The sequence below is a fragment of the Euprymna scolopes genome, chromosome 1 (genome assembly GCF_053919585.1).
Source record: "Euprymna scolopes isolate OS-2025 chromosome 1, ASM5391958v1, whole genome shotgun sequence".
NCBI lineage: Eukaryota > Metazoa > Mollusca > Cephalopoda > Sepiida > Sepiolidae > Euprymna > Euprymna scolopes.
The window spans coordinates 168,204,321-168,228,292 of NC_136482.1; the positions used below are offsets into that span (position 1 = coordinate 168,204,321).

Here is a 23,972-nt window from a genome sequence, read left to right on the forward strand (position 1 = left end):
CAAAATTCAAATCCGGACAGTTCAATACTTGAGGGTACAGCTCAACAAAGTTTTCAGCCATGGTTATGGTCTTTAGTGTGGTTTTAAGTGAGAGCCACATTATGTCATCTCACATCTTTGAAGTCAGTTTGAAAGTCAACACCAAAGTGTATCTGGATGTGATGAAGAGTGTGGTGATCCCCTGGTGCAATCAGGTGGCCACTGGCAGACCCTGGGTGTGGCGGCAGGACTCAGCCCTGGCCCACAAGTCCAAAGAGACCCAGCCTTGGCTTCAGAAGGAGTGCTACGACTTTGGACCCCTCACTAGCCCCCCCCCACCTCCTTCCCTGACCTGAACCCGCTGTACTACTTCATTGATCATACGAGAACATCACCAACATAACCTCCCACAACACCAAAAGCCAGCTTGATCGCTGCCATCTGTCAAGTATTTGCCAAGCTCCTGCTTACACCTGTGGAAAAGGTATGCTCCCAATTCCGGACCTATATCAAGGCGGTGATTGGGGTTGAAGGTGGCCACATTCAATGTAGCCACCTTCAGCCTCAATCTTTCTCCACGTGCCAGCGGGAGCTTGGCAAGTACTGGCATCGTCACATCACTAGTAGATACCATTGATTTTACTTGAAATTCAATATTTCAATTTTTTTCTATTATAACAAAGATGCACCAGATTTTTAAATGGTTTCTTCATTTAATACTTCTTAAATGGATTAAAAGAAATAAAATATCTACAGGCATTTCTTTGAAAATTAAATCATTTTTTTCTCATAGAAGAAAGAAATACTCTCGTATGAGTTTTGTTACTGCTACTATGTTTTAAAAAAAGTACTCCTTACCAATTAATTGAGCGCTTCCCCAAATAAAAGGAATAAACTGGTGATCATCAAGACTCCAAACTCCATGGCTTCCAGCAGGTTCCATACGATAGGTCAGCTGCAATTTTCGCATTAACTTTAAATAACTATGAAAAAAAAAAAAAAAAATGTAAAAGCCAAGGGCCAATCAATCTTATAGTAAACAGACTCATATTTCACCAGCAAAAAAATGGTTGCTTTAGTTTTAAGTATAACATTCTTGCTGCTTTAAAACCCGTGTTTACCATCAAAACAAAACCATATGAAAGGACCTGCAGCATAACGGATAAAGCACTAGGTAAATTCAGTTGGAGGTGGCACTTTTCCGAAAGTTGAAGGTTCAATCTTAGTACAGACAATAGTAAGAATGAAATTGCGAATTACTTAAGACTTCTACTTGGTCATGGCTGATGGAACAAGAGCATGGATTAAATAAGTGTACAGTTCGAAATTCCGTACAGATTCCTAGAGTTCAACAGAAAGATTCCAAAGTTTGACAAGATATATCTGAAGAAGGTCAGAGGTCAAATTGTCCAAAACATTGCGAAAATAACACTCAAGATGAGAACAGTAGTCTGAATAATCCAAATAATCCAAATTGTTTTTACTCATCTAAAAAATTCAGAAACATAAAACAAAAAAGCTTTGATATTCATTCAATCTAGAAATATTTTATACGGCATAATCACATTGACACACCAGTTCTTGCCAGATCACCAAAGTTAAGCAACGATGAGCCTGGCCAGTACCAGATGGGTGACCACTTGGGAATACTAGGTGCTGTATAGGGTGGTAGGATAGCATTACTGTCAAAGGAAAAGTAAGGTGTCTCCTTCCCTCCGCTAGTTTGTGGGAGATCCTTAAGCAAGGTTGAGAACCCACTTCAGTCCCTCCCTTGATCAGGGTATCTTGAGGTCATGGAAAGTAGGTGACTGATGTAATAGGGAAGCAATCAAGAATAGTTCTGTTCATAATTTCCTCATTGTGCTGAGCGTTTTGACCAACTAATGCTCCGGCCTGCTTTAAGTAAGATTGAAACCGCTATTTTCAGACAATACTCACCTGGAAGCATAGAGACTCAATGCCTCCATCAACTGCGCCACGGGTTTCATAGCATAATAGATAGCAGGTTCACTCCTATCCAAAGCAGGCCAAAGGATTAGTTGGCCAAAACGTGGTGAGACAACAACAACTATGGAAGGCAGTAATTACTGGAGATATAGTTAAAAGACTCAGCATTTCTGTTCCGTCACGGTCAACCACCTGAAGAAGATCAGAGGAACAGTTGGCCGAAACGTGGTAAAACAACAATTATAAAGATGAGGATAACATTCTGTAAATAAATAAATATACAGAAATTAATTTTTAATTCACAATTTAAAGTCTTCGAAATACATGAAGTCAATAACAGATAATGGTCATTTTCTTAACTATTAGTAACGGATTGACTGACTTATTTGAGTGTCTGAAATTGAGAAATTATTTTGAAAATGTTAAACTCTCAATTAACAAGTTCTGGCTTGAATTAAATTTTTAAAAATAAAAGTCAAGTATTCTGGTTCATTTGTGATACTATGGCAAAAGTAAAAAAAAAAAAAAAAAAAAAAAAAAAAAAAAAAATGGAGAAAAAAAATTGGAGAAAAAAAAACAGAACTTTAAAAAAAAATTTTTTTAAATGAATATTTTAAACATGAAAATAAAAAATGTTTTTGTGATTTATTTTCCAAAATTGTTTTAATAAAGAATTTAATGGTACTTGCCCAGAATTCCCCCTATATTAAAAAACAAAAATAAAGAAAAATTTTTATGATGTATGTACCTGTAACAGAAAGAAAATATTATATTCCAAAAATCACGTAATTGATCAAGTAGTTTTATTTTTATAAAGAAAGTCATTTTTAAGCAAATTTGAGTTCTTCCAATCCACCCCTTCCCATGTTAAGAACAGCTTTCTAAAATCGCAAGTTCGCATTATTTGGAATTATCTCCCTTGTTCCTTCAGCCTGTTTTCAAAATGGGTGCCACAAGATAGTTGGTTAGGCATAAAATTTGGTTTTCTTATTTAAAAATAAAGCTACCTGATCAATTTATGTGATTTTTGGAATATAATATTTTCTTTCCATTATGGGGACATACATCACAGATTTTTCTTTATTTTTTACTATAGGGAGAATTCTGGATAAGCACCAATTTAATCTATTAAAGTTTTCATCCAAAAATAAAAATAAAGAAAGATTGTTCTTCTTATCAAAAAACAAATATTTTTGAACTCTGACCTTTCATTAATTTTAAGTACAACAGCAGGACCATCTTCTACTGTTAGCGCTCCAATTTTATAAAGACAACACAGAAAGGCAGCAAATGACATCTCATGACCTTTGGAAGGAAAAAAAATGGTAATCAAATTATAATTTGATAATTATTTCATTACAAAGAACACTGAAGTAGGAATCAATAAAAATCTACTGCTTTCAGAGTCCATTAGAATTGGCTACTTTGACTCAAAAAACACAAAAGGGTGAAATATGATAAAAAAAAAAAAAAAAAAAAATTTTTTTTAAATGGCCAAAATAAAATAAAAGATCAAAGTCTTTGGTACTGGTACAGTTTAATCAAGATGTTGAAAAAATGAAAATATTGAAAAATGGTTATATTGCACATATCCGTTATGGAATGAAGTTCTCCAAAAAAAAAAAAAAAAAAAAAAAAATTCACTTAATTTGATCAAGTAGATTCTCTTTTTTATAGCGATAAAACAATTTATGATACCGAGCAAAAAGGTAGTCATGTTTTGATTTTTAGAAAGAAAAGCTTGTATTAAAGATGGGAAGGGAGTGTCGGCATTTTAAGCTGAGTTATCTCCCTGTGGCGTGTTCAAAAAATTCAAAGATGAATACCCTCATTGCACTGTCATAAAAATGTGTTTTTCTACTGTAAAAAAAAAAAATATAAAAAAAATAAAAAATAATAATCGATCAAATTAAGTGAAATTTTTTTTTCAAAGATCTTCAGTCCAAAACGGATACGTACACTATAACTTTTTCCCCGATATTTTCATTTTTTAATGTCTTCATTAAACTGTACAAGTACCAAGTTTTTCTGTCATTATTAAAGGATGTTTGTTGTTTCTTCATTGCATATCAATTTTAATTGAATTCTTCAGATTCTGTTTGATGATTCTCAAGTTTCACATGAATATTTAAAACTGCTCGTAAAAAGAAAGTAAAAAATATAGCATAAAGTGGTTATAATGTGCTCACGTGTTCGGTTAAAAAAAAACATAGTACACCAAAAATTATATAAATTCATTTTGTATACATCAAATTTTAATGGTGAAATCTCCATTTTCGATCTTCATTAAGGTCAACATCCAAGGGACATAACTCGAACTTAAATCTCATAAGCATCGTAATACCAGCTGGAAAGCATTTACCGCTAAAATTGCTTTTATTTTATAAAAACAAAAATACTGGGTGAATTTGTGTAAATTTTAGTATACAGACTTTTTTACCTAACAGGTAGCTAGATAAAATTTTTGTGCACTTATAATTTATAAATATTGGAATGAAACTAGAGAAACACCTTTTCTTCATTAAAAAAAGAAAAAAGTTGAATTCACAGAAACTGAAAAAAAATGTCTACTTGATAAAAAATAAATAATGTCATATATGATAATAAATAATATGTATAATATAATATATAAAAATCTATGTATTAATGTGCATGTTATTTTGTGTGTCACGCTTACATCTTTTTTCTTTCAAATGACTGTCGTTTAATTGTTATGACCTTTCATTTCTTGTAATAAATAATTTTACCAAGAATTTTTCATAAGTTTTGGTTTCAGTTTCGATTATAGCTGAAGGAACTCAAGTTTACATATATATATATATATATATATATATATATATATACACACACTCACACATGATTACAACGTCTTGTCAGACGAGTGCCACTTCCTCAGACACTTAAAAGTCCATGAGCCCAAAAATGACTTCCATCGCCACAGGACCATTTTAATAGACAAATACCTGAGAGAGTATCTATACACATGATGTTACAGAGTCTTAGCTTTGTACAACAGCTAAGTCTCTCGGTTCAAAATGTTGAGATCCAGCAACAAGCAAGAGCAAGATAGCCAGCAACAAGTTAAACTGCAGACCAGCTTAATGCGGGTACTGGTCTCCTGCTTTATGGTTTTTTAAATCAGAGATTTGCTTCTCCTAGAAAGGTGTCCTTCACCACGGCTTATGGGAGCCCTCTCCACCCCAACACACACAAACACACAGTGCTAGTTGGCCATTGACCCCGAAAAAGGGTTCATTCGCCCTTTGGAAGGTCTTGCTTTTAATCCTTCAGGGAGACTAGCCACCCTCCTCACCAAATAAGTCTGGTGGGGGAACCAGTTTAGTCGCCGGTGACCCGACCATGAGGCAGGTAGTACTGGTTTACATGGTACTAGTAGCATATGACATGACCTGACACTCACATCATGTTTTTTTCTTCATAAGTTTGATTTTGGTTCAAGCTGATGTACCCAAGTCATATGAACATATTTTTTTATTTTTGAAATGACAACTTTATAATATATATATAAGAATCGACAGAAAATTAACTCTGTAATAACATATACAAAATTTCCATAGATTAAAATTTCATATTTAAGCATATTTTTATGAACAGACTATGCCGGGTGTCCCTGCTAGCTTAGATAAATACTTTTGCAGTTTTAACAAGAGCTTCAAGGCGACTTCATTTACACTGAACATCCACAGAATGCCAACATCAATATATTACATATGAAAGAGTTCCGTGTGGAATTTCCACATGTCCCGCTAGTTAATATTATTAGGATTATTTAGATGATAATTTGGAACATTTGCATTGATAAATAAAAATTAACATTTCTACACAATCATAAATATTATATATAAATATAAATAATATAAATATTAATTATTATAATATTAAACCTTTTTATATTTTGGTGTTAATTTAGATTAGCACTTATGGCGATAAACAAAATGAAAAATTTTTTATTGTGTACCTACAGAATAAAGAGGATATATTCCAAAAATCACAAATATTGATCAAGTAGTTTTTTGTTTTTTTGCAAAAAACAAATCTGCTGTTTTTTTACCGATAAGTGAAGGCTGAAACCATTTTAATATTCTTCAAATTTTGTTTTTAACTTATATAAAATGACTCTTCTAAAATAATGCTTTCATTAATTGAAAATTTTATTTTTTGAAAAGTAAAAAATTTTATGTTAATAAATTTTGTTAGGTTTCAAATCTTAAGTTTCAGCTGTCTTTCCAACATTATCCCCACCTTCCCAAAACATTTTAATAAAAAGTCGGTTGTCTGCCCTTGATTCTTTAATGGTCACAGGTCCCCTCAACCCATCAAGATGGAGTAAAATTTTATTTTCTTGAGTAAAAAAAAAAAACTACTTGATCAAATTACATGATTTTTAGAATATGACATCTCCATTCCATAACTGGTACATACATCATACAGACTTTTCTGTATTTTTTTACTTTTAATGGCTGCCCCAAGTGCCAATCTGAATAAGCACCAAAATTTCAAAAGTCAATGTCAAATGTTTGGACTACCGGTTCTACAAATTCTGATTACAAAAGGCAGCAATAAATAAAAAAAAACATAACAGAAAAGACATTGAATCAATAAAAAAACAATGATTGAAGTCTGGAATTGTTCACGCGTCAGTTTTTGGCTTTGTATTTAAAAATAAGTTCACTTTAGTATTGATTAGACATTTTGAAACATAATAGGGGCATTCAATAAATAATCCCTTGACCGACTTCCAGTTGTCTGATCTAGGTGAAATTTTGCATGTGCAATGATTTATAACTCTATAGGTTATCTGGCAAATTACAGCTCTGAACTAATTGTGGTTTCTGATTTACAGGTCCTTGAACTAAGTCAGGTTTGAAGTGGAATCTGTTGAGTGTCGTGCAGTGATCCGGTTTTTGTATTTGAAAGGGCATGCTGCATAAGAGACTTTTGATGAAAAGTAAAGTAATGATAAGTTTATAATTACAGACAAAATTTATTTGGATCAGGGAAAGATTACTTTTTGCTATCAGATAAATTTATTCAAACAAAACTCACAATCTAAATGTGGAAAATTAAACACTAATTATTAAATCAATCAAATCAAATGTCTCTGAAAAAAAAAAATAGCAAAGTGCAACAAACCATGTAAATGTACAGGTAGAAGACAGTTACATCAACACGAAATGTTAAGGTTAGTCCAAGGCCGCTTTGAACTTGGACAGTCATTGTTAAAAATTGTTAAAAACATCTCCGCACACAACTGCACAAAGTGAAACTCTTTTGAACAGCCATCCTTCCTCTCTCTGTCTTTTTCATGAAAATCGCTTGAGACAAGGCATGAAGCCACTTGACGTAAGGAGCTAACAAGAATGAAAGATGATTATTGCAAAGACAGGAGATGCCTATTAACCTTAGTTTTAGTCAAGGCTGTAGGTAGAAGGAAAACAGTAAGCAGGAAAAGAGTTCCATAACTTTGCAGTCTTGAAAAGAAGCTACTGGAATAAGAAGGTGTATTACAATGAGGTATTAAAACAATGAATTTATGGAGACCTATAGACCAACAAGTCAAACGAGCTGGAACAAAGGAAGCAGGGAATAGAGCAGACAATTCTGAGGAGCACATGGTATAATAGGATTTGTAGAAAAGACTGAGACCAGCAACATCACGTCTGTGAGAAAGAGGTTGCAGTGAAGAAGAAAGTGAAAGTGTGGGGCCAATGAAATTACAGATACATTCTTGCAATTCATCAAAGAACCTTCAAATGGGACACAGATTCACCAGCCCAAATATAACAATACTCCATACATGGTCTGAGAGTAGACTTGTAGAGAATAAGTCTCGTTCTATCACCCATCAAATGCAAAACATCACGCCCAACATTCTTCAACAATAACTCGATAAGAAAACATGTTGCTCCAGATAATTCAGTCACAGATGAAAGAGAAATATGTTACTCGATTTTGAGTATTTTTAAATCTTTTTTGTTTTTAGAACTCTTGATTTTCTAACTAACCTATCTCTGGCCAGGTATTTATCTATCCATCTTTCTCTCAAATCCATAAGTTCAAGCAATTTTCTTTGGAAATCAATTTTTTTCTTAAGGCAAAATTTTTTATTGGCTAGATATTTTTCTTGACGTCAACTTCGTGAAGTGATGGGGATAATTCCAATATTTTTCCTGATTTCAATTCTATTAATGATTCTGTTCTAAATTCTCAATTCCGATACCAATTCTTTTTAAAATCTATATTTACCTATAAAGTCATTGTTTTTTGACTTTCTAATTTTCAGAATACCATAGAAACCCATGTATTGTGTGCATATACTTTCACGAACATAAAAATACATTTGTCGGGGGAGAGATTTAGAGATTTTATTTATGCTGGGTGTTTAAAAATCAATAAATATTTATTATTTTATTAGTACTAGAAATGAAAAATTAAGTTTAAACTAAAAAAAATTTTTGGAAATAAAAAAAAAAACTTAAAAGAATAAGGTTGAATAATCTGTGGTAGAAGCGTTGATTAAAGTGTAAAATTATTACATATTATATACATTTGAAAGCCAAATCATGACGCAATTATGTGGATAAATAATATTTATTAATTAAAATGAATATATTTCAAAGTAATACTTTTTAAACTTAAAAGAATGTATTTTTTGCATCAGAAAATAGACAATTCTTTCCAATTCTGATACTACACAAGAATTTGATTTTTCAAATTCCTGATTCCGATTAATCGTCCCAACATTAATCAAAATACTCTCTTCGTAATTGTCCAAAGTTAAAAAGTGCTTCCTTTACAAGTACAAGAAATGCCACTTTTTAAACCCTATTTAAAAAAAAATTAATAATTGGATTCCAAAACTCTAGCAGTGTGAGAATAACAATTCCTCAAACTTCATGTATGATCAACTTAAAATAAACTGAGCAAAATTAAACACTAAAATCAAAGAAAGCAACTAAAAGTAAAATTTTTAAGTGTTGAGACATTATGCTGCACAAAGATGGCAGCAGTAAATAAAATCGGCGACGAATCAATGCAGTCACGATTTCGAGTGTTGCGTAATTCCTAGTAACAAAGATGGCGGCGAAGAATCAATGCAGTCACAATTCAGTCGTTTTGAGACAGAGGTCGACGGCAAACTGAATTGAATCCAAAATTCAACATTTTTTATAATAACATTTGAAGCTTCTGATTGGTTGATTGTCATAACTGTAGTTATAAAAACGTCAAAATCATTGGAGTCATACCCTCATTAGAAGTCAAATACATTTTAACAAAAATATTGTTTTCTAACAACATAGACCAATATTTGGACAAAATCACTAACTGAAGCAACTTGTGTTACCAAATTTTTCAATCAGGCAAGTAGGAGGTGGGGAAATTATTTTTCTTAATTCATAGGATTAGTGGGGTTTTTTTGTTTGTTTTGTTTAAATGGATTGTAAAAAATGAAAGCAAATACAGAAATACAAACCAGTGCCGTAATCAATTCTTGTAGAATTCCCAACGCTTTCGATTAAATAGACAGATAATTCTGGAATAGCAGGATGAAATTTCTCATCCAAACATTTCTTGAGTTCATCTTCAGCTCTCTGCAATTTAAAATGACAGCATGTCAATAATAATGAAATATAAACATTAAAATGTCATTTTTACATCACTCTTCCTGCCACCCTGGAAGTCAGATAGGACGGGGTCGGGGGGGGGGGGGGTGCTTTGTGCATGAGAAAATATAAAGTGTAATCACATTGACATACAGGTTCTCGTTAGATCAGTGTAGTTAAGCAACGTTGAGCCTAGTCAGTAGTGATTCCAATACAATTACCGATTCCGTACTAAATTTCTGATTCGGATACAATTACGGATTCCGATTCTTTTTAAATCTTTAAATATCTAACCATAAAGTTGTTATTTTCCCCCAATTAATGTAAAAAAAAAAACATGTTAAATGTGCATATATTTTCTCCAACAAAGAAACACACTTGTGGATGTAGAATTTAATTTTACTGGTGGTTTTTAATCAATAAATATTTATCATTTTATTACTATCAGCAATGGAAGATTTTGCTTTAAACAAAATTAAATAAAAAGACAATTGAAAGAATCGATTTTGGCATCAGAAAATAGGCGCGGATTTTCCGATTCCGATACCCCCCAAAATTCTGTTTTTTCTGATTCCCTATGAATCGTCCCAACGTGTATTATAAATAAAAGTTTCATGTGTGTATTATAAATAAAAGTTTCATGTGTGTATTATAAATAAAAGTTTCATGTGTGTATTATAAATAAAAGTTTAATGTGTGTATTATAAATAAAAGTTTCACGTGTGTATTATAAATAAAAGTTTCACGTGTGTATTATAAATAAAAGTTTCACGTGTGTATTATAAATAAAGTGCCCATACAAAAAAAGTCTGGAAACTTATTTAAGGCACCTTTTATCTATACTTATCCAGCATTGGCCATGAATCTGTTACGTTCATTATTGTCATGGATAAAAACATAAGAATGGAAGTAAACAAAAGTTACTTCTGCATTTATGAACCCGCGATTTCAACAAAGTTATTCAGGTGTGCCCGACGGATGACAAGAAGAACCGGAAACGATAGACAAGTAGTTTTCTGGATATTAAAACATTTTTTTCAATGTATTACTTTATGAATTTCAGTGGTCATCGCCATTCTTAACAGGGGGAGGGGAGCATAAAAAAATTGTTTTTTTTTTGTTTTTTTTGTCAGAAGGCTTGCCCGGCCATTTCTGGTTATTCCCGTCACATGCCAAGTATGCCCAAGTAACTTTGTAGAAATCACTGATTCATAAATGCAGAAACACCAAAAAAAGTTTGGGTTTTTTTAAGCAAATTATTTTTATATTACTAAGATTATTTCCTTATTTTCAAAATAAGATTTTAAATAAAATTTTAAGAGTTAACTGTAATTATTATGGTATCGTTTGGCCATTAAATTTATGAATCGAACTTAATCGTTATAAAACCGTAATACACCCCCGCCCAAAAAAATTGACAGGACTCCTCTTCCTCCCCCCCTCCTCCTCAATGCTGCAATTCGTACTATGTAATCTTGACAGGAAAACTAATAGAACCCTCTCAACGTCTTCTTGGTTGTGCATTATTATCTGACTAGTCTGGTAGTAGGCAGGCAGGCTCGAACCCGTGACGCAAAGGTGGAAAAGAAAGTGAAAAAAAATCTGACGTCTTACCACTACTCCATGACGCGACCAGAAGTTTAGAATGTTAAAATTAGGTAAAGTCAATCCAATCGATACGATGACTCGCAAAAATGCCAGCGAAAAAAATCGACCCCTCCTTGTAGAAAACTGCCCAGGTGAGGGTGAAGGAATTAATGTTTTCGGACAATTTTTCGATATTTGTCGTCCGAGACGTCAAGCTCCAAAATAATACCGATCTCGTGAAAATCTGTCACCTCTGTCAAAAGTTTTAGGCAGACATACATACATTTAAACAGACAGGTGAGATTTGCCCGGGTGTTTGGAAGTGTGTTTGCTCTTGAATCAAAAAAAAAAAAAAAAAAAAAAAGTTTTGGTAGGTAGTAGGGATCGAACCCAAAGTCCTGAGGCGAAGTTGGAAAAAAAAACATGAAACATTAACCGCTCGGCCAGCAAGAAAGAGTAAATGAAAGACATTTGAATTTATTTAAGTAGAATTGATAGGTGCCCACTTAATGAGGTCAAATAGATGTTGCGGAGTTACAATGTAAGCAATGGCTATCCAGCAGTTAACATTTTCTGCGGGACAGTTTTTAATGAGGTGAAAACCCAACTTTGGGGAGGAAAAGCAGCTTCCCCGTTTGTTAGGGGACTGTTGTCCGAATGAAAGCAATCGTCTAATATGACGTTGAAGAGCCGACATAGACCGAACGTTTACATCGCCTTCTGGAGACCACCCGGCTAATTCAAATCTATTTTCACTTTTTTTATACAGAATAGCGAAAGAAACATGCGGTGATCTAATAATCTGGAAAAAAAAAAAAAAGTGTTTAAAAATCGGGCAAATTAAATACACGCGCGACCCCCGTTGTTAAGTCGTACATATTATCATTTAGACAGCATATAAAAAGTTTTAAGAACAAGTGAGCCGACCGAACGTTCCCCTGAAAAACGGGGGTTACCCGGCGATGCCCGGGTGTTTTGAGGTGTGCATGGTTTTGGGTAAATCCAAACTCCGGGGGGGGGGGGGGGGGTAAAATTTAAAAAAAAGTTTTGGTAGGTGAATATGAGGATCGAACCCTTGAGGCAAAGTTGGAAATTAAAGTGTAAAAAAAAAAACGTGCGACGCTAACCACTGGGCCACCGCGATATACAAAGGAACACGTTTGAATTTATTTATTTAACTATTGACAGGTGGCAGCAATAAAAGTTAACTCTGCTGCTTCTATTTTACCTAATTATTGAGGTCAAATAGAACAGTTAACTTGGGTTTGACTGGTTTTTTCCCCAACATATGTTGGAGAGGGGAAAACCAGCTCCCCATTTTCCAGACTGATTAGCAACTGCCTGATATAAGAGGACTTTGTCCCCACATTGATCAAAGTTGATTGCTTCTGGACGTTTCCCGGCGTGATGCCGAGAACGTTGTTAACTTTGAATTATTTTTGTTTTTTATATGAAAAAGCCCAATCAACACGCGAGAAGCCAAAATAGCAATAATTTTGTAAAAGTCGATATAAATAAATCTATACGCTACGCGCTTCCCTAAATCCTAGACATTATTATATAGGACCTATATAAACAGCTGTAAGCGATCGTAACGAACCCGGGAGCATGTGCGAAAGAAGCCTTTGCGAGACATACACGAAATGGTCACACACATTTTGCCTTTTATATATATACTAGCGGGGGGTACCCGGCGATGCCCGGGTGTCATGAGGTAAATCAAAACTCCAGGCGTAGAATAATAAAATAAAATAATAATAAAAAATATTTTGGTAGGTGAGTATGAGAATCGAACCCATACCCTTGAGTTGGAAATTAATGTGTGAAAAAAAAAGTGCGATGTTACCATTGGGCCACCGCGACATACAGCGTAGACGTGTTTTATCTAACTATAACTATAAAAACAGGCATGCGTAATAAAAGTTAACTTTGCTGCTTCCATTTGACCTAATTAAGAAGGTCAAACAGAAGTCACGCAGCGTAAGCGTCTGTTCCCAGCGCATTGAAGTGAATACGTCCGTTTGAGTTTAGTTTCATTTTATTTATACTAAAAAGCCCAATCAACACGCGAGATGCCAAAATAACAATAATTTTGTAAAAATCGACGTAAATAAATCTATACGCTACGCACTTTCCTAATTCCTAGATATTATAATATAGGACCTATATACACAGTTTTAAGCGATAGTAACGACCCCGGGAGCGCATGCGAAAGAAGCCTTTTGAAGACATACACGAAATGATCACACACATTTTGCCTTTTATATATATATAGATAGAAGATGATGACATTCTTCTTCTTGTGAATCTGGTGATGTTTAGATGGCTTCATCCTTGATCCATAGGCACGGTCAAAGATTGCGCACGTGAAGGAGGTGCCAGGTGGAGCAGAGATAGCCTCTTTAAACGCTTCACTTATCGTTCTATATTTGCTGCTCTCCAATACAGTCCACTCCTTATGAGCAGAGGGAGCGCCAGAGATCCAGGCAGGAAGCAAGTTCCTCAAGGGAAGAGGAGTCTATTCAACACTGCTTCAGGGATCTCTGGATGTGGTCTTTAAAACGCTACCTCTGCCCATTAGCACTGTGTGAGCCTTGGAGTGATTGATCATAGATGATTCTACGTGGTAGTCTGTGGCTGGGCATTGGATCATGATCTTAAACCATAATTCTAAAACCAAATCTCAACTTCTATGCCCTCTATCAGCTGTCAAACATTTGACACATTGTCCTCTCCAATTTATCCTCCTCATATCCACCATTCCCTTTCTTATGTGAATTTATGCCACATATAAAAAGAATCCATGTACAAACTCAAGTTAATTGAACTAAATTATTATAAAACCATAATCTTGTTATGGTAATGCCATTTCAATCTATCTATATAATTATAAAACTCAAACGACCTTGTAACGAGTGATGTTACTCACTTTCCGGATTACGACATCCGGTTGCACATGCGCGCATAAACATTAACCCATAACAACGTAAACAAATAAACACAAATCGCTTCTTTTGCAGATTTTGACCTGCATACTGAAATATTAACGTTATTATTTCGAAATTATTATTCAACATGGGAAGAGTAAGGGTGTTTTGCAACTATTCTTTATTACAACTATACTGTCGCTATTTTCTTACAACTAAACAACTTTAACAGGTTTACAAACATAAGAACAATTGTAGTAAAGCCAAGACTACTACTACTACTACTCTCTATCCGTCCCTTTTCCTTCCTTCCATTTTTTTTTATTTTTTGTTTACATTTCTAGATACAAAATAGTTGTGTGAGAACGGTGAATCTGTTGACACATTTACTAATCTGTTTCAATATTAGTTTTATTTTATTTTATTTATTTAGGTTTTATTTTTTTGCTTCAGGTTTTATTAATTATTTTTTTTTAGATTTTAAGTTTCTATAATTTGGTTGAAGCATTCTAATATGGGTTTTTCATTCTTATTTCTCATCGGTAGGTTCATGTGCATTTTTGCTGCTAAATGACTTTCAGCGGCGTTCGATTCGTAGGAAAATCATGTTTAATTTTCTATTTTTGAGCGATTATTCAGAAAAATAGGTAACTTTACATGAATAGGGAGGATTTTTTTTTTCATGTTTGAGTGATCCGTCCGTGATTTTTCATTTTAATATACTTTCATAGAAATGTTTCTGTTATGTAAAAAAAAAAAAAACTATTTTATTTACGTCACAAGTGTCACGCTCATACATGAATTCCATAGCTAATATAACATACTGACCCAACAGGTCATGGGCAGTCTAGTCTATTTCTAAAATTATTGGATGTAAATAGATCTACTGGGTTCAATAGGATTATACTCTACTGTCAAAAGCAATTTTTGGTAACACTTGGAAAGATAGATTAACAATATAACAAGGAATTATAGTGCTAATCTAAAAAGCATATCATGAGTAGTTAAAGAAGGTTGAAGCTTTTTTTGCATTTACAAATGTGGAATAATTTGGGAAAAAGATGTAAACCGGCAGTGACATAGTTGATCAACTTGAGAAATGACACAGGATTGACGACTAAGGAATTGAGGGAGATTATGGATAGAGAAAACTAGTTGATCATGTCCAAGGAAGCTTGAAAGAATGAAAAAAAGGTAAAGAAAAAAGAGAAAAAAGAAAAAAGATGAGAAAAAAAAGGAGAAAAAGAAAAAGGAAAAAAAATGGAAAATAAAGAAAAGGGGAAAAATAAAAAGTAAAAAAAGAGAAAAGAGAAGAGAAAAGGAGAAAAATGAAAAATATAAAAGGGGAAAAAAGAAAAAGAGAAAAGAAAAAGCTGAAAAAAGAAGAAAAGCCGGAAAAAGGAGAAAGGCATGAAAAAGAAAAAGAGGAAAAGAAAAAAAAAAGAAAAAAAGGAAAAGAAAAAGGAAAAGAAAAAAAGGAAAAGAAAAAAGGAAAAGAAAAAAGGAAAAGAAAAAAGGAAAAGGAAAAAAGAAAAGAAAAAGGAAAAAAAAGAAAATACAAGTGAATAGATGTAAGAAATTCTTCAAAATCGAAAAGAAATATTTTACTTCTTGCAAAGTCGAAAACCAAGTTCGAAAAGCTTTATTTCCAAATCTCTGAGGTTGATCAATTGGAGGAGTTTCATCAATCAATTGATCAAGGGTGTTCAGCAGTTCAAGAAGTTTGTTCACTGTCTGAAACCAAGAAAAAAAATATTGCTTATTAATTAACAATAAAACTCATTTAGATAATAAAGATTAAACAAAAAAAAATCAATCCTTAGAAGCAGTTATTTATTTAAAGCATGCTTTTTTTTTCAGTCATAGATGCCTCAAAATTACCTATCTTTTTTAATCTCTCCTTAAACTATCCCAGTTTAATAATAATCCTTACAAATATTTATTTGAAAATAATATATGGCTCCCTTTCACTAACAAACTCATCAGGAGTTAATCAATGGATATCAAAAAAAACAAAAAAAAAACGAATTAAATTGTCATCCAAGAGCAAACATTCAGAGTTATAAGAGTAAAAAAGAAAAAAAAAATTATTGAAATATTTATTTTCGAAAATTAGGCTTTTATAGCTCATCCAAATAGCTAACCATTTTTCTCCATAAAATAACTGAAAATGTACAAATAAAAATTTTCCATTTGTTTTTAAGTAGCAGATGCCTTCAATATAGCATGTATATTATCCAGAATTATATTAAACCAGCAAGGGTACACAGCATTGTCCGAGAGTGTGGAGGTGTGTGTAAGGGTGTTGGTTGAGCAAAAAAAAAAAAAACGCAAAATTGCAAGCGCAAAAAAAATTAGGAGTAGTAGGCAGGCTCGAACCCGTAACGCACCGCCGGATGAAAAGGAGGTGAAAAAAAGCAAACGGTTTTATCAATGTGCCCACCACAATTGTGACATCACAGGTGGTCGAAATAACGTCTTTTATGTGAGGTTTGAATGATTTGCAAAAATGTCAACAAAAAAAGTGATCCCTCCTTGTAAAAGATGGTTCAGTTGATGGTGAAAGAATTAATGTTTTTGACTAATTTTTGGATATTTGTCGTCCGAGAGACTGAGCTTTAAAATGATACCAATTTTGTCATGGTCTGACGTGTCTGTCGAAAGATTTTGGCAGACATACAAACACACACACATTTTGCCTTTTATATTATGGAAGACAAAAATAGAGAAAAATATGTATTATGTACATACCCATGATGAAACAAAATTATCATATTCCAAAAATCACAAATTGATCAGGTAGTTTTATTTTCATAAGGAACATTATTTTTAAGCAATTCATGAGAATTTGTAGGTATTTACAATACAAATCTTGCAAATTGGAATTATGTTGAATTATCTCCCTTTTTCTTTTTTTTTTTTAGATGGTTATTCATAAAATTTGATTTTCTCAATATAAAGTTGAATTTTTTTTCTCGCTCTGTATTGATATTAAAAGCCAACTTTTCTATTTAAAGATTATTAAAACAAACTTTTTAATATACTCAGTCATGATTACATGTAGGTTAACTAATTTGCATATTCCTTAAAAACAAAAAAAAAAGGAGTGTCAATTAATTACTTATATTTTTTGTGATTTCTTAATTAAATGATTGGTTTCATTTTACTATTATGCTAAATTTTATTTATGCATAGTTTCTACATTCTGCATAATTGTGTAGAATTTAAGATACAAACATTTTAGCACACGGAAATATAACCTTGTCGGTGTGTGTGCGTGAAACGTCCCTACTAAACTCCTCTCTTAATATTTGGTCTACAGAGTTGAAATTTGATATATAGGGTACTTGGACCTTCAATTAAATTTGATATGTAGGGTATTTGGACCTCCAATTGAAACACTTTTAATTTCAATACTGGCAAAATAGCTGCTAAGGGTAAAAAAAAATTGACATTGGCCTGGGGTAAATCGTTTTTTTTGTACATACACTAATCAAGTTATAGTTTAAAAAAAGATCATTTTTTTGCTGTTTTTGTATAAGTATGAATTTAGGTCATATGCTAATGGATAAAAACTGGAGAGATATGTTTTGGTTTCGATTCCAGCTGATGGCACCAAAGTCATTTTTTTACTTTCGAAATCACTACTATATATTAGGTACAATATAATAATCGATAGAGAATTGATGCTATAATAATAAATATGAATCTTCATGAATTAAAATATAATATTTAAGTTGATTTTACAACCGGGCAACTCAGAGTGGCCTGCCAGTTTAAAAATAAAACTACTTGATAAATTTTGAGTGATTTTGGGGCTATGATATTTCCATGTTGTCACAAATGCATATATTGTACAGATTTTGTTATTTTTGTTTTTAATATAGGAGGAATTCTAGGCAAGAGCCAAAAATTGTTCCAACAGTATACTGTATGATCCGCATCACTTCATCAATTAGCTGAGAAAGTCATAAAAAAGAAAATTCCATTCATGAAGAAAGCAAAACTGTAATCACTTGTTAGTCAAGCTTTTGGCAGATATACCCACCTTTTTTCTTAAGGTTTTACAAAAATATTTAAATATTAAATTGTATTAAAATGGCACACAGAAAATACCTCAACGCTTCTACGTTATAAAGAGCAAATTTTGAAAACTGAAATATTGAACTTCAAGTAACACCAATGGTATCTGGTTGAGAAGAAAATTCTTGCTGTTTTTAACTTTTAAATTCAGATGAACATATCTCACCTCGAACAAAAATTTATTGATCTAAAATAAGTATGTTCAAAATCAACACATTTTTGCCAATTGTTGGAGCAAAGTGTAGTATCTGTTCTGATACTATACTTCATCCTTCCTTTCCTTGGTCAGTGAAGGAGAAATCCTTTTAGACTGAAATCCTTTGTTTATTACCCCTACCATATTTTTTAATATATATCTACAGCAAACCACTTATTTCAATGTTATTTGTTTTATTTGTTGTCATTAAAAAGTTTCCAACTTTTTTTTTTAATAAAAAATTTATTATTTTTATAAATTTCTAAAGCTAGTTTTTGATATAGCAAAAATTCTGCTTGCCAGAAAAAGGACATTGGATGGAGATGAAAAATTTAAATTACCTCAGTCTAGAAGGATTTCTTCTTTACTGACCAAGGGAAGAAAAGATGAAATGTATTAGAATAGATACTACACTTTGTTCCAAGCCAAAATATCAAGAACTTCTCTAATACTAGTGAGGGGTACCCGGCGTTGCCCGGATGTTTGGAGGTGTGTGTGCGAAAAAAAAAGTAAGTATGAGGAGCGAACCCGAACCCTTGAGGCAAAGTTGTAAATTAAAGTGTGAAAAAAAAAAACGTGCAACGTTAACCATTGCCCCACTGCGAGATGCTAACGGAAACACGTTCGAATTTATTTAATTACTTTGATTTAGCAGGTGCCCGTTTTAATGAGTTAATGAGGTCAAGCTTCACTGCGGGATAGTATTCATTTACTGCTGAACGCTTTCCCCCCCCCCCAAGATGTTATAGGAAAAAGACTAACCCACATGCGGCGAGCGACAAATATTGAATATTTATCTTCCCGAAATCGAGCAAATTAAATAGACAGGCGAGCTTCGTTGTTAACTGTGAGATATTACGATTTATATGTGATATAAAAAGTTTTAAAAAGTTGTGAAGCGACCGACCGCTTCTCTGAAAAAAGCCTTTTGTTGACATACAGAAAAAGCGAACACACATACATACATACATACATTTTCGCTTTTATATATATAGACTAGCGAGGGGTACCCGGCATTGCCCGGGTGTTTGTAGGTGTGTGTGAAAAAAAACAGGTGCCCGTGAAAAAAAAAGCCTTGACGACGCGCAGTTGGAAAATAGTAAAGTGTGAAAAAAAAAAAACAGGTGTGCGTTTTTGATTGACGTGACGGTGATAGCTATTCAGCTGTTAGCATTTTGTGCGGTCAATAAATCGGTTTGTTTGTTTTTAAAAACCCGCTCCCTCGTCTAGAAATGAAAGCTACCATCTGATATGACGAAGTCGACATTGACCAAACGTTACTTAGCTCTCTAGAGACCACTGGCTCTGGGCCTGTGATTAGAGTCGAGTTTAGCTTTTTTTATACCGAAAACCGAATGTAATGCGTGTCGATGCGGGAAATGTGGAATAATTAACGTTTGAAAGTCAATAAAATTAAATAGACAGGCGAGCTCCGTGGTTAAGTGTGAGATATTACAATTTATAGATGATATTAAAAGTTTTAAGAAGTTGTGAAGCAAGCGAGCACTTCTTTGAAAGAAGCCTTTTGTGGACATTGAGGAAAAGCGTACATACATACATACATACATACATACATACATACATTTTCGCTTTTATATTTATAGATAAATCACACCTGTCTATTTAAATGTATGTATGTATGTATGTCTGCCTAAAACTTTTGACAGAAACGATGGAGTTTCACGAGATTAGTATCATTTTAAAGCTCGACCTTTCGGCCAACAAATATTGAAAAATTGGCCAAAAACATTAATTCCTTCACCCTCAACTGGGCACTTTTCTACAGGGAGGGGGGGGTCGCTTTTTTCGTTGATATTTTCAAGTCATCCACTCTTTTCACTTGATTAGCCTTAATTTAAACCTTCAACACTTCCAGTTTGGTGATGGACACAACATCAAAGACGTCACATTCTTTTTTTTTTTATATTCTTTTCCTCCTTTGCAGTACAGGTTCGAGCCTGCCTTCCACTTTTTTTTTTAACACCTCTCTTCACCCTGGCTACCTACTGTTGTTTTGATTCCCTCCCCACACTACTACTATTGTTTTCTAACACCTCTCTCCACATTCACGGGTTCGAGACTGCCTGCCTACAACCACTTTTTTTTGTTTTTTGTTTTTTTTTTGGCTCAACACACACATCCAAACACCTGAGCAATGCTGTGCACCCAGGCTAGTTTTTTTAATAAAGGACCTTTTTTTAAAAAAAAGGGGTATTTCTGTGTGCTTTTATTTATTTATTTATTATTTATTGATACAATTCAATATTTAAACATTTTTACAAAATATTAATTTATTTTTATAAATTCTATTCTCATCTTTATTAGTTGTTGTTTTTCATCTTCTATTGGTTTATTTATTCACAACGTTTCGACCAACTAATTCCTCTGGCCTTCGTCAGGTGCTAACCGCGACGGATAGGAACTCCGAATCTCCTAACTGCATTCTCAGCCACCACTGCCATCCATAGTTGTTGTCGTCTCACCACATTTTTGGCCAAGTAAACCTCTGGCAAACCAATAAAAGATGAAAAACAACAACTAATAAAGATGAGAATAGCAGTCCGAAATAAAAATAAATTAATATATATAATGCTCATCTCAAAATGAATTCCAATTAAAGAATAATAATATATATTTTTACAAAACATTAAATTTAACAACTCAAGATACCCCAGAATCAGCAAATACTAAAAGGATCCTCAGTTCACCTCAATTTAAATGAATGGCTCCTTCCAGAAACCTCCTGCTTTGATGAGCTCCTAGGGTTGATCCTTATGCTAGATCTCAAATGGAAGATTTGCATCAAATCTATTAACTTTTATTTGTAATAAATCTTTAAAATTTACAAAACAAAAAGTTTTATGAATAAAATAATTACAAAGGCAAGTATGCACATTTTTTTGTTTAAAATTCAACCAAAAGTTTAAAAAAAAAAAAAATCCAGTATCAATCCAAAATACTTCCCTTTTAGTGTTTGTTGATTCTGAGGTGCTTCAAGTCTACTTTGAAACAAAAAAAAAAAGAAGAAAACACCAAAAGAACTGTTTTATTATTTGTTTCTTTTTTTTAGATGGGAGTCATCATTTATCAAGGCCTGAATGCCACTCAAAGATAAGGGTTAATGAGTGTACGGCGGTCATTGAGACAATAGCGTATTAACAGTTAGTAGTGGAAATTGAGTAGAAATGGATTATTTAGGGGGGGAGGCTCAATAGGAACATGTTTACATTGGATTTTAAGATGACCATATTGTAGTCAGTTGGAAAGCAGGTCAGTAGAACAGAGTTCTACAGGTGGGCATTTCTAGAAAAGAAGCTTTGTTTATGGAATTTGCATTTAGATTTAGGCACAGATAGAGAGTGGGGGGAAACTGTTGATGGTCGTCGAAGGTAGACGAGTGTTTTTTGTGAAAGTTTGGTAAAGAGGGAACCATAGATTGAAGCTCAGACGAGCACTTGCCATGAAAATAATGATAGAGTAGAGACAGGCTCGCTTTTTGCTTACAGATGCCACAATGTGTTGAAAGTCAACCAGTGTCACACCCACAATCATCCTGTTTGTTTTGCTTATTTTGTGGGGTCCTTGAAATCTACTTGATACAGGCAAAAAGAAATAAAAAGACTTAGGAAATCTTTCGAAATTAACCTCCTCTAAATAACAAACGCCCAAAGAAAACTGTAAAGTTCTTTTACCAAAACTTTATGTGAGATTATCGATGCGTTAGGAAGTAACAAAAAAGAAACAAAAGAGGAAATAAGTTTATCAACAGAACAAAGGCATAGGAAGTTTTTCACAAAAGGAAGCTGATATAGGATTGTTAATCAAAGTGTGTCAGTGAATGGGAACAAAAGATCAGTCAATATATTCTTAAGAGTTAGTTTCAGGTGAGACAGTTGGTTTTGCGACAGTTAACAATGGTTGGAAACAATTTGCAGACAGTCTTGAGTTTGCAACAGTTGATGGCAATCCAGTTAAGGGCTATTACAGTTGAAGAGTGTGTCTAGTTTGGGATTGTTGATGGCTTGGAGGTCTCCCAGAGAGATTGGAATTGAAGACTGGTGAGAGTAGATGGGATAAAAAAAATAAATAAATAAATAAATTTTTAAAAACTCGCTGGGCACTGACATGACCAGACAGCGGCAGACGACATTTGGGGTTTATACTATGTGGTGATATTACATACACACACACGTACTTGTCTTGTGTTGCTTTATCATAGTGCAATCACGATGATGGTGATCGGATTAGCGTTCACCAAATGGATTCTACAACTCGTCAGTCTCTTCTCCCAAATTAATTTTTTTGTTTTCTCTCCTTTGTCACACAACTATGCTCCAATGTTATTGTTCACGGCAAATTTATCTTGATTTTGAATTACCCACAAACTTATCTATCAAACTCCTTGGCGCACATGAACTGAACGAAATACATTGAAAACATCGCAAAGACTGCTATGAAGAAGGGGGAGGGGGGTCCCTCTATCGTACTAGAAAAGTTACTCAAACCTGAGAGTATCCTGTACCTTTACAAAGCCAACATTCACCCATGTATAGAGTATTGTTGCCGCATCTGAGTTTGTTTATCTACCACTAGTCTCCCCCTTTCGACAGGATCACAATAAGAGTCTCCAATCTCATAGGTCTCACACTAAGCTCCAACCACTGTTCAGCCATCGCAATGTTGTATCCCTGTGCCTGTTTTACAAGTATTTTAATGGAATGAGCTCTGATGAACTCATCACATTTATATCGTATCGACGTATCTACCCCTGAAAAATTTGTTTAGAAACAAAATCCTCCCCCTTCATTGTAGAGGTTTGTAGATGCCGGAAAGCTCCTTCCTTTGAATTGCTAGACTTTTGAATTCCCTTCCTGACTGTACTGACATGCAGAAGTTTAAATGTAATGTAAACAAGCATCTCACTCATCTACTCTAAACATGATCCCAAATAATAGTCCTTTATGTCCAAGTGGTAATATACCATCATTTTGGGGTGAACATAAAAAAAAAAAAATAAGATTAAGCCAGCAAAATATGTCTGTCTTAGACTACAGGGTGGAACGATAAAATTGTCGGCCTAGAAAAGATGACATGATTCCATTTCTATTTGATGAAAACCAATTTTCTTTTTTTGTTGCTAGTTGGCCAGTTGTGTACAAATCCCAAGAGTGATAAGAGCCTTCTATCATGTCTGAAAGTGACACAATGTTCAACGAGCGAGATCAGAGATGTGCTACTCTACAACTCATGCTCTCTACAAATCCAAGTTATGATAACACGACCATTGACAGCACCCTCAAAATGCAAATCCAGACAGACCAATGCTTGAGGGCATATCTCAACAAAGTTTCTGGCCACGGTTATTGTTTTCGGTGTGGTCTCAAGTGAAAGTCACATTATGCCACCTCACATCTTCAAAGTCAACTTGAAAGTCAACACCAAAGTGCATCTCGATGTGCTGAAGAGTGTGGTGATCCTCTGATGTAATCAGATGACCGCTGGCAGACTCTGGGTGTGGCAACAGGACTCAGCCAGTGCCAGCCCACAAATCCAAAGAGATCCAGGCTTGGCTTCAGAAGGAGTGCTACAACCTTGTACCCTTCTCTGACTGAACTCCCCTCCTCCCCT

General features: G+C 33.8%; 1 protein-coding gene across 2 annotated transcripts in view; it reads right to left on the reverse strand.

The window, feature by feature from the left end:
- The window catches only part of LOC145277033 (serine/threonine-protein phosphatase 2A activator-like), an 80,462-nt gene that overhangs the window by 10,558 nt on the left and 45,932 nt on the right, over positions 1–23,972 (reverse strand). For both annotated transcript variants that reach the window (XM_080128660.1, XM_080128650.1), the window contains exons 4-7: positions 15,674–15,799; positions 9,422–9,539; positions 3,132–3,231; positions 838–962 (exon numbers count right to left, since the gene is read on the reverse strand). In XM_080128660.1, the coding sequence (XP_079984786.1) occupies positions 838–962; positions 3,132–3,231; positions 9,422–9,539; positions 15,674–15,799 (469 nt within the window). The remainder of the gene's footprint in view (positions 1–837; positions 963–3,131; positions 3,232–9,421; positions 9,540–15,673; positions 15,800–23,972) is intronic.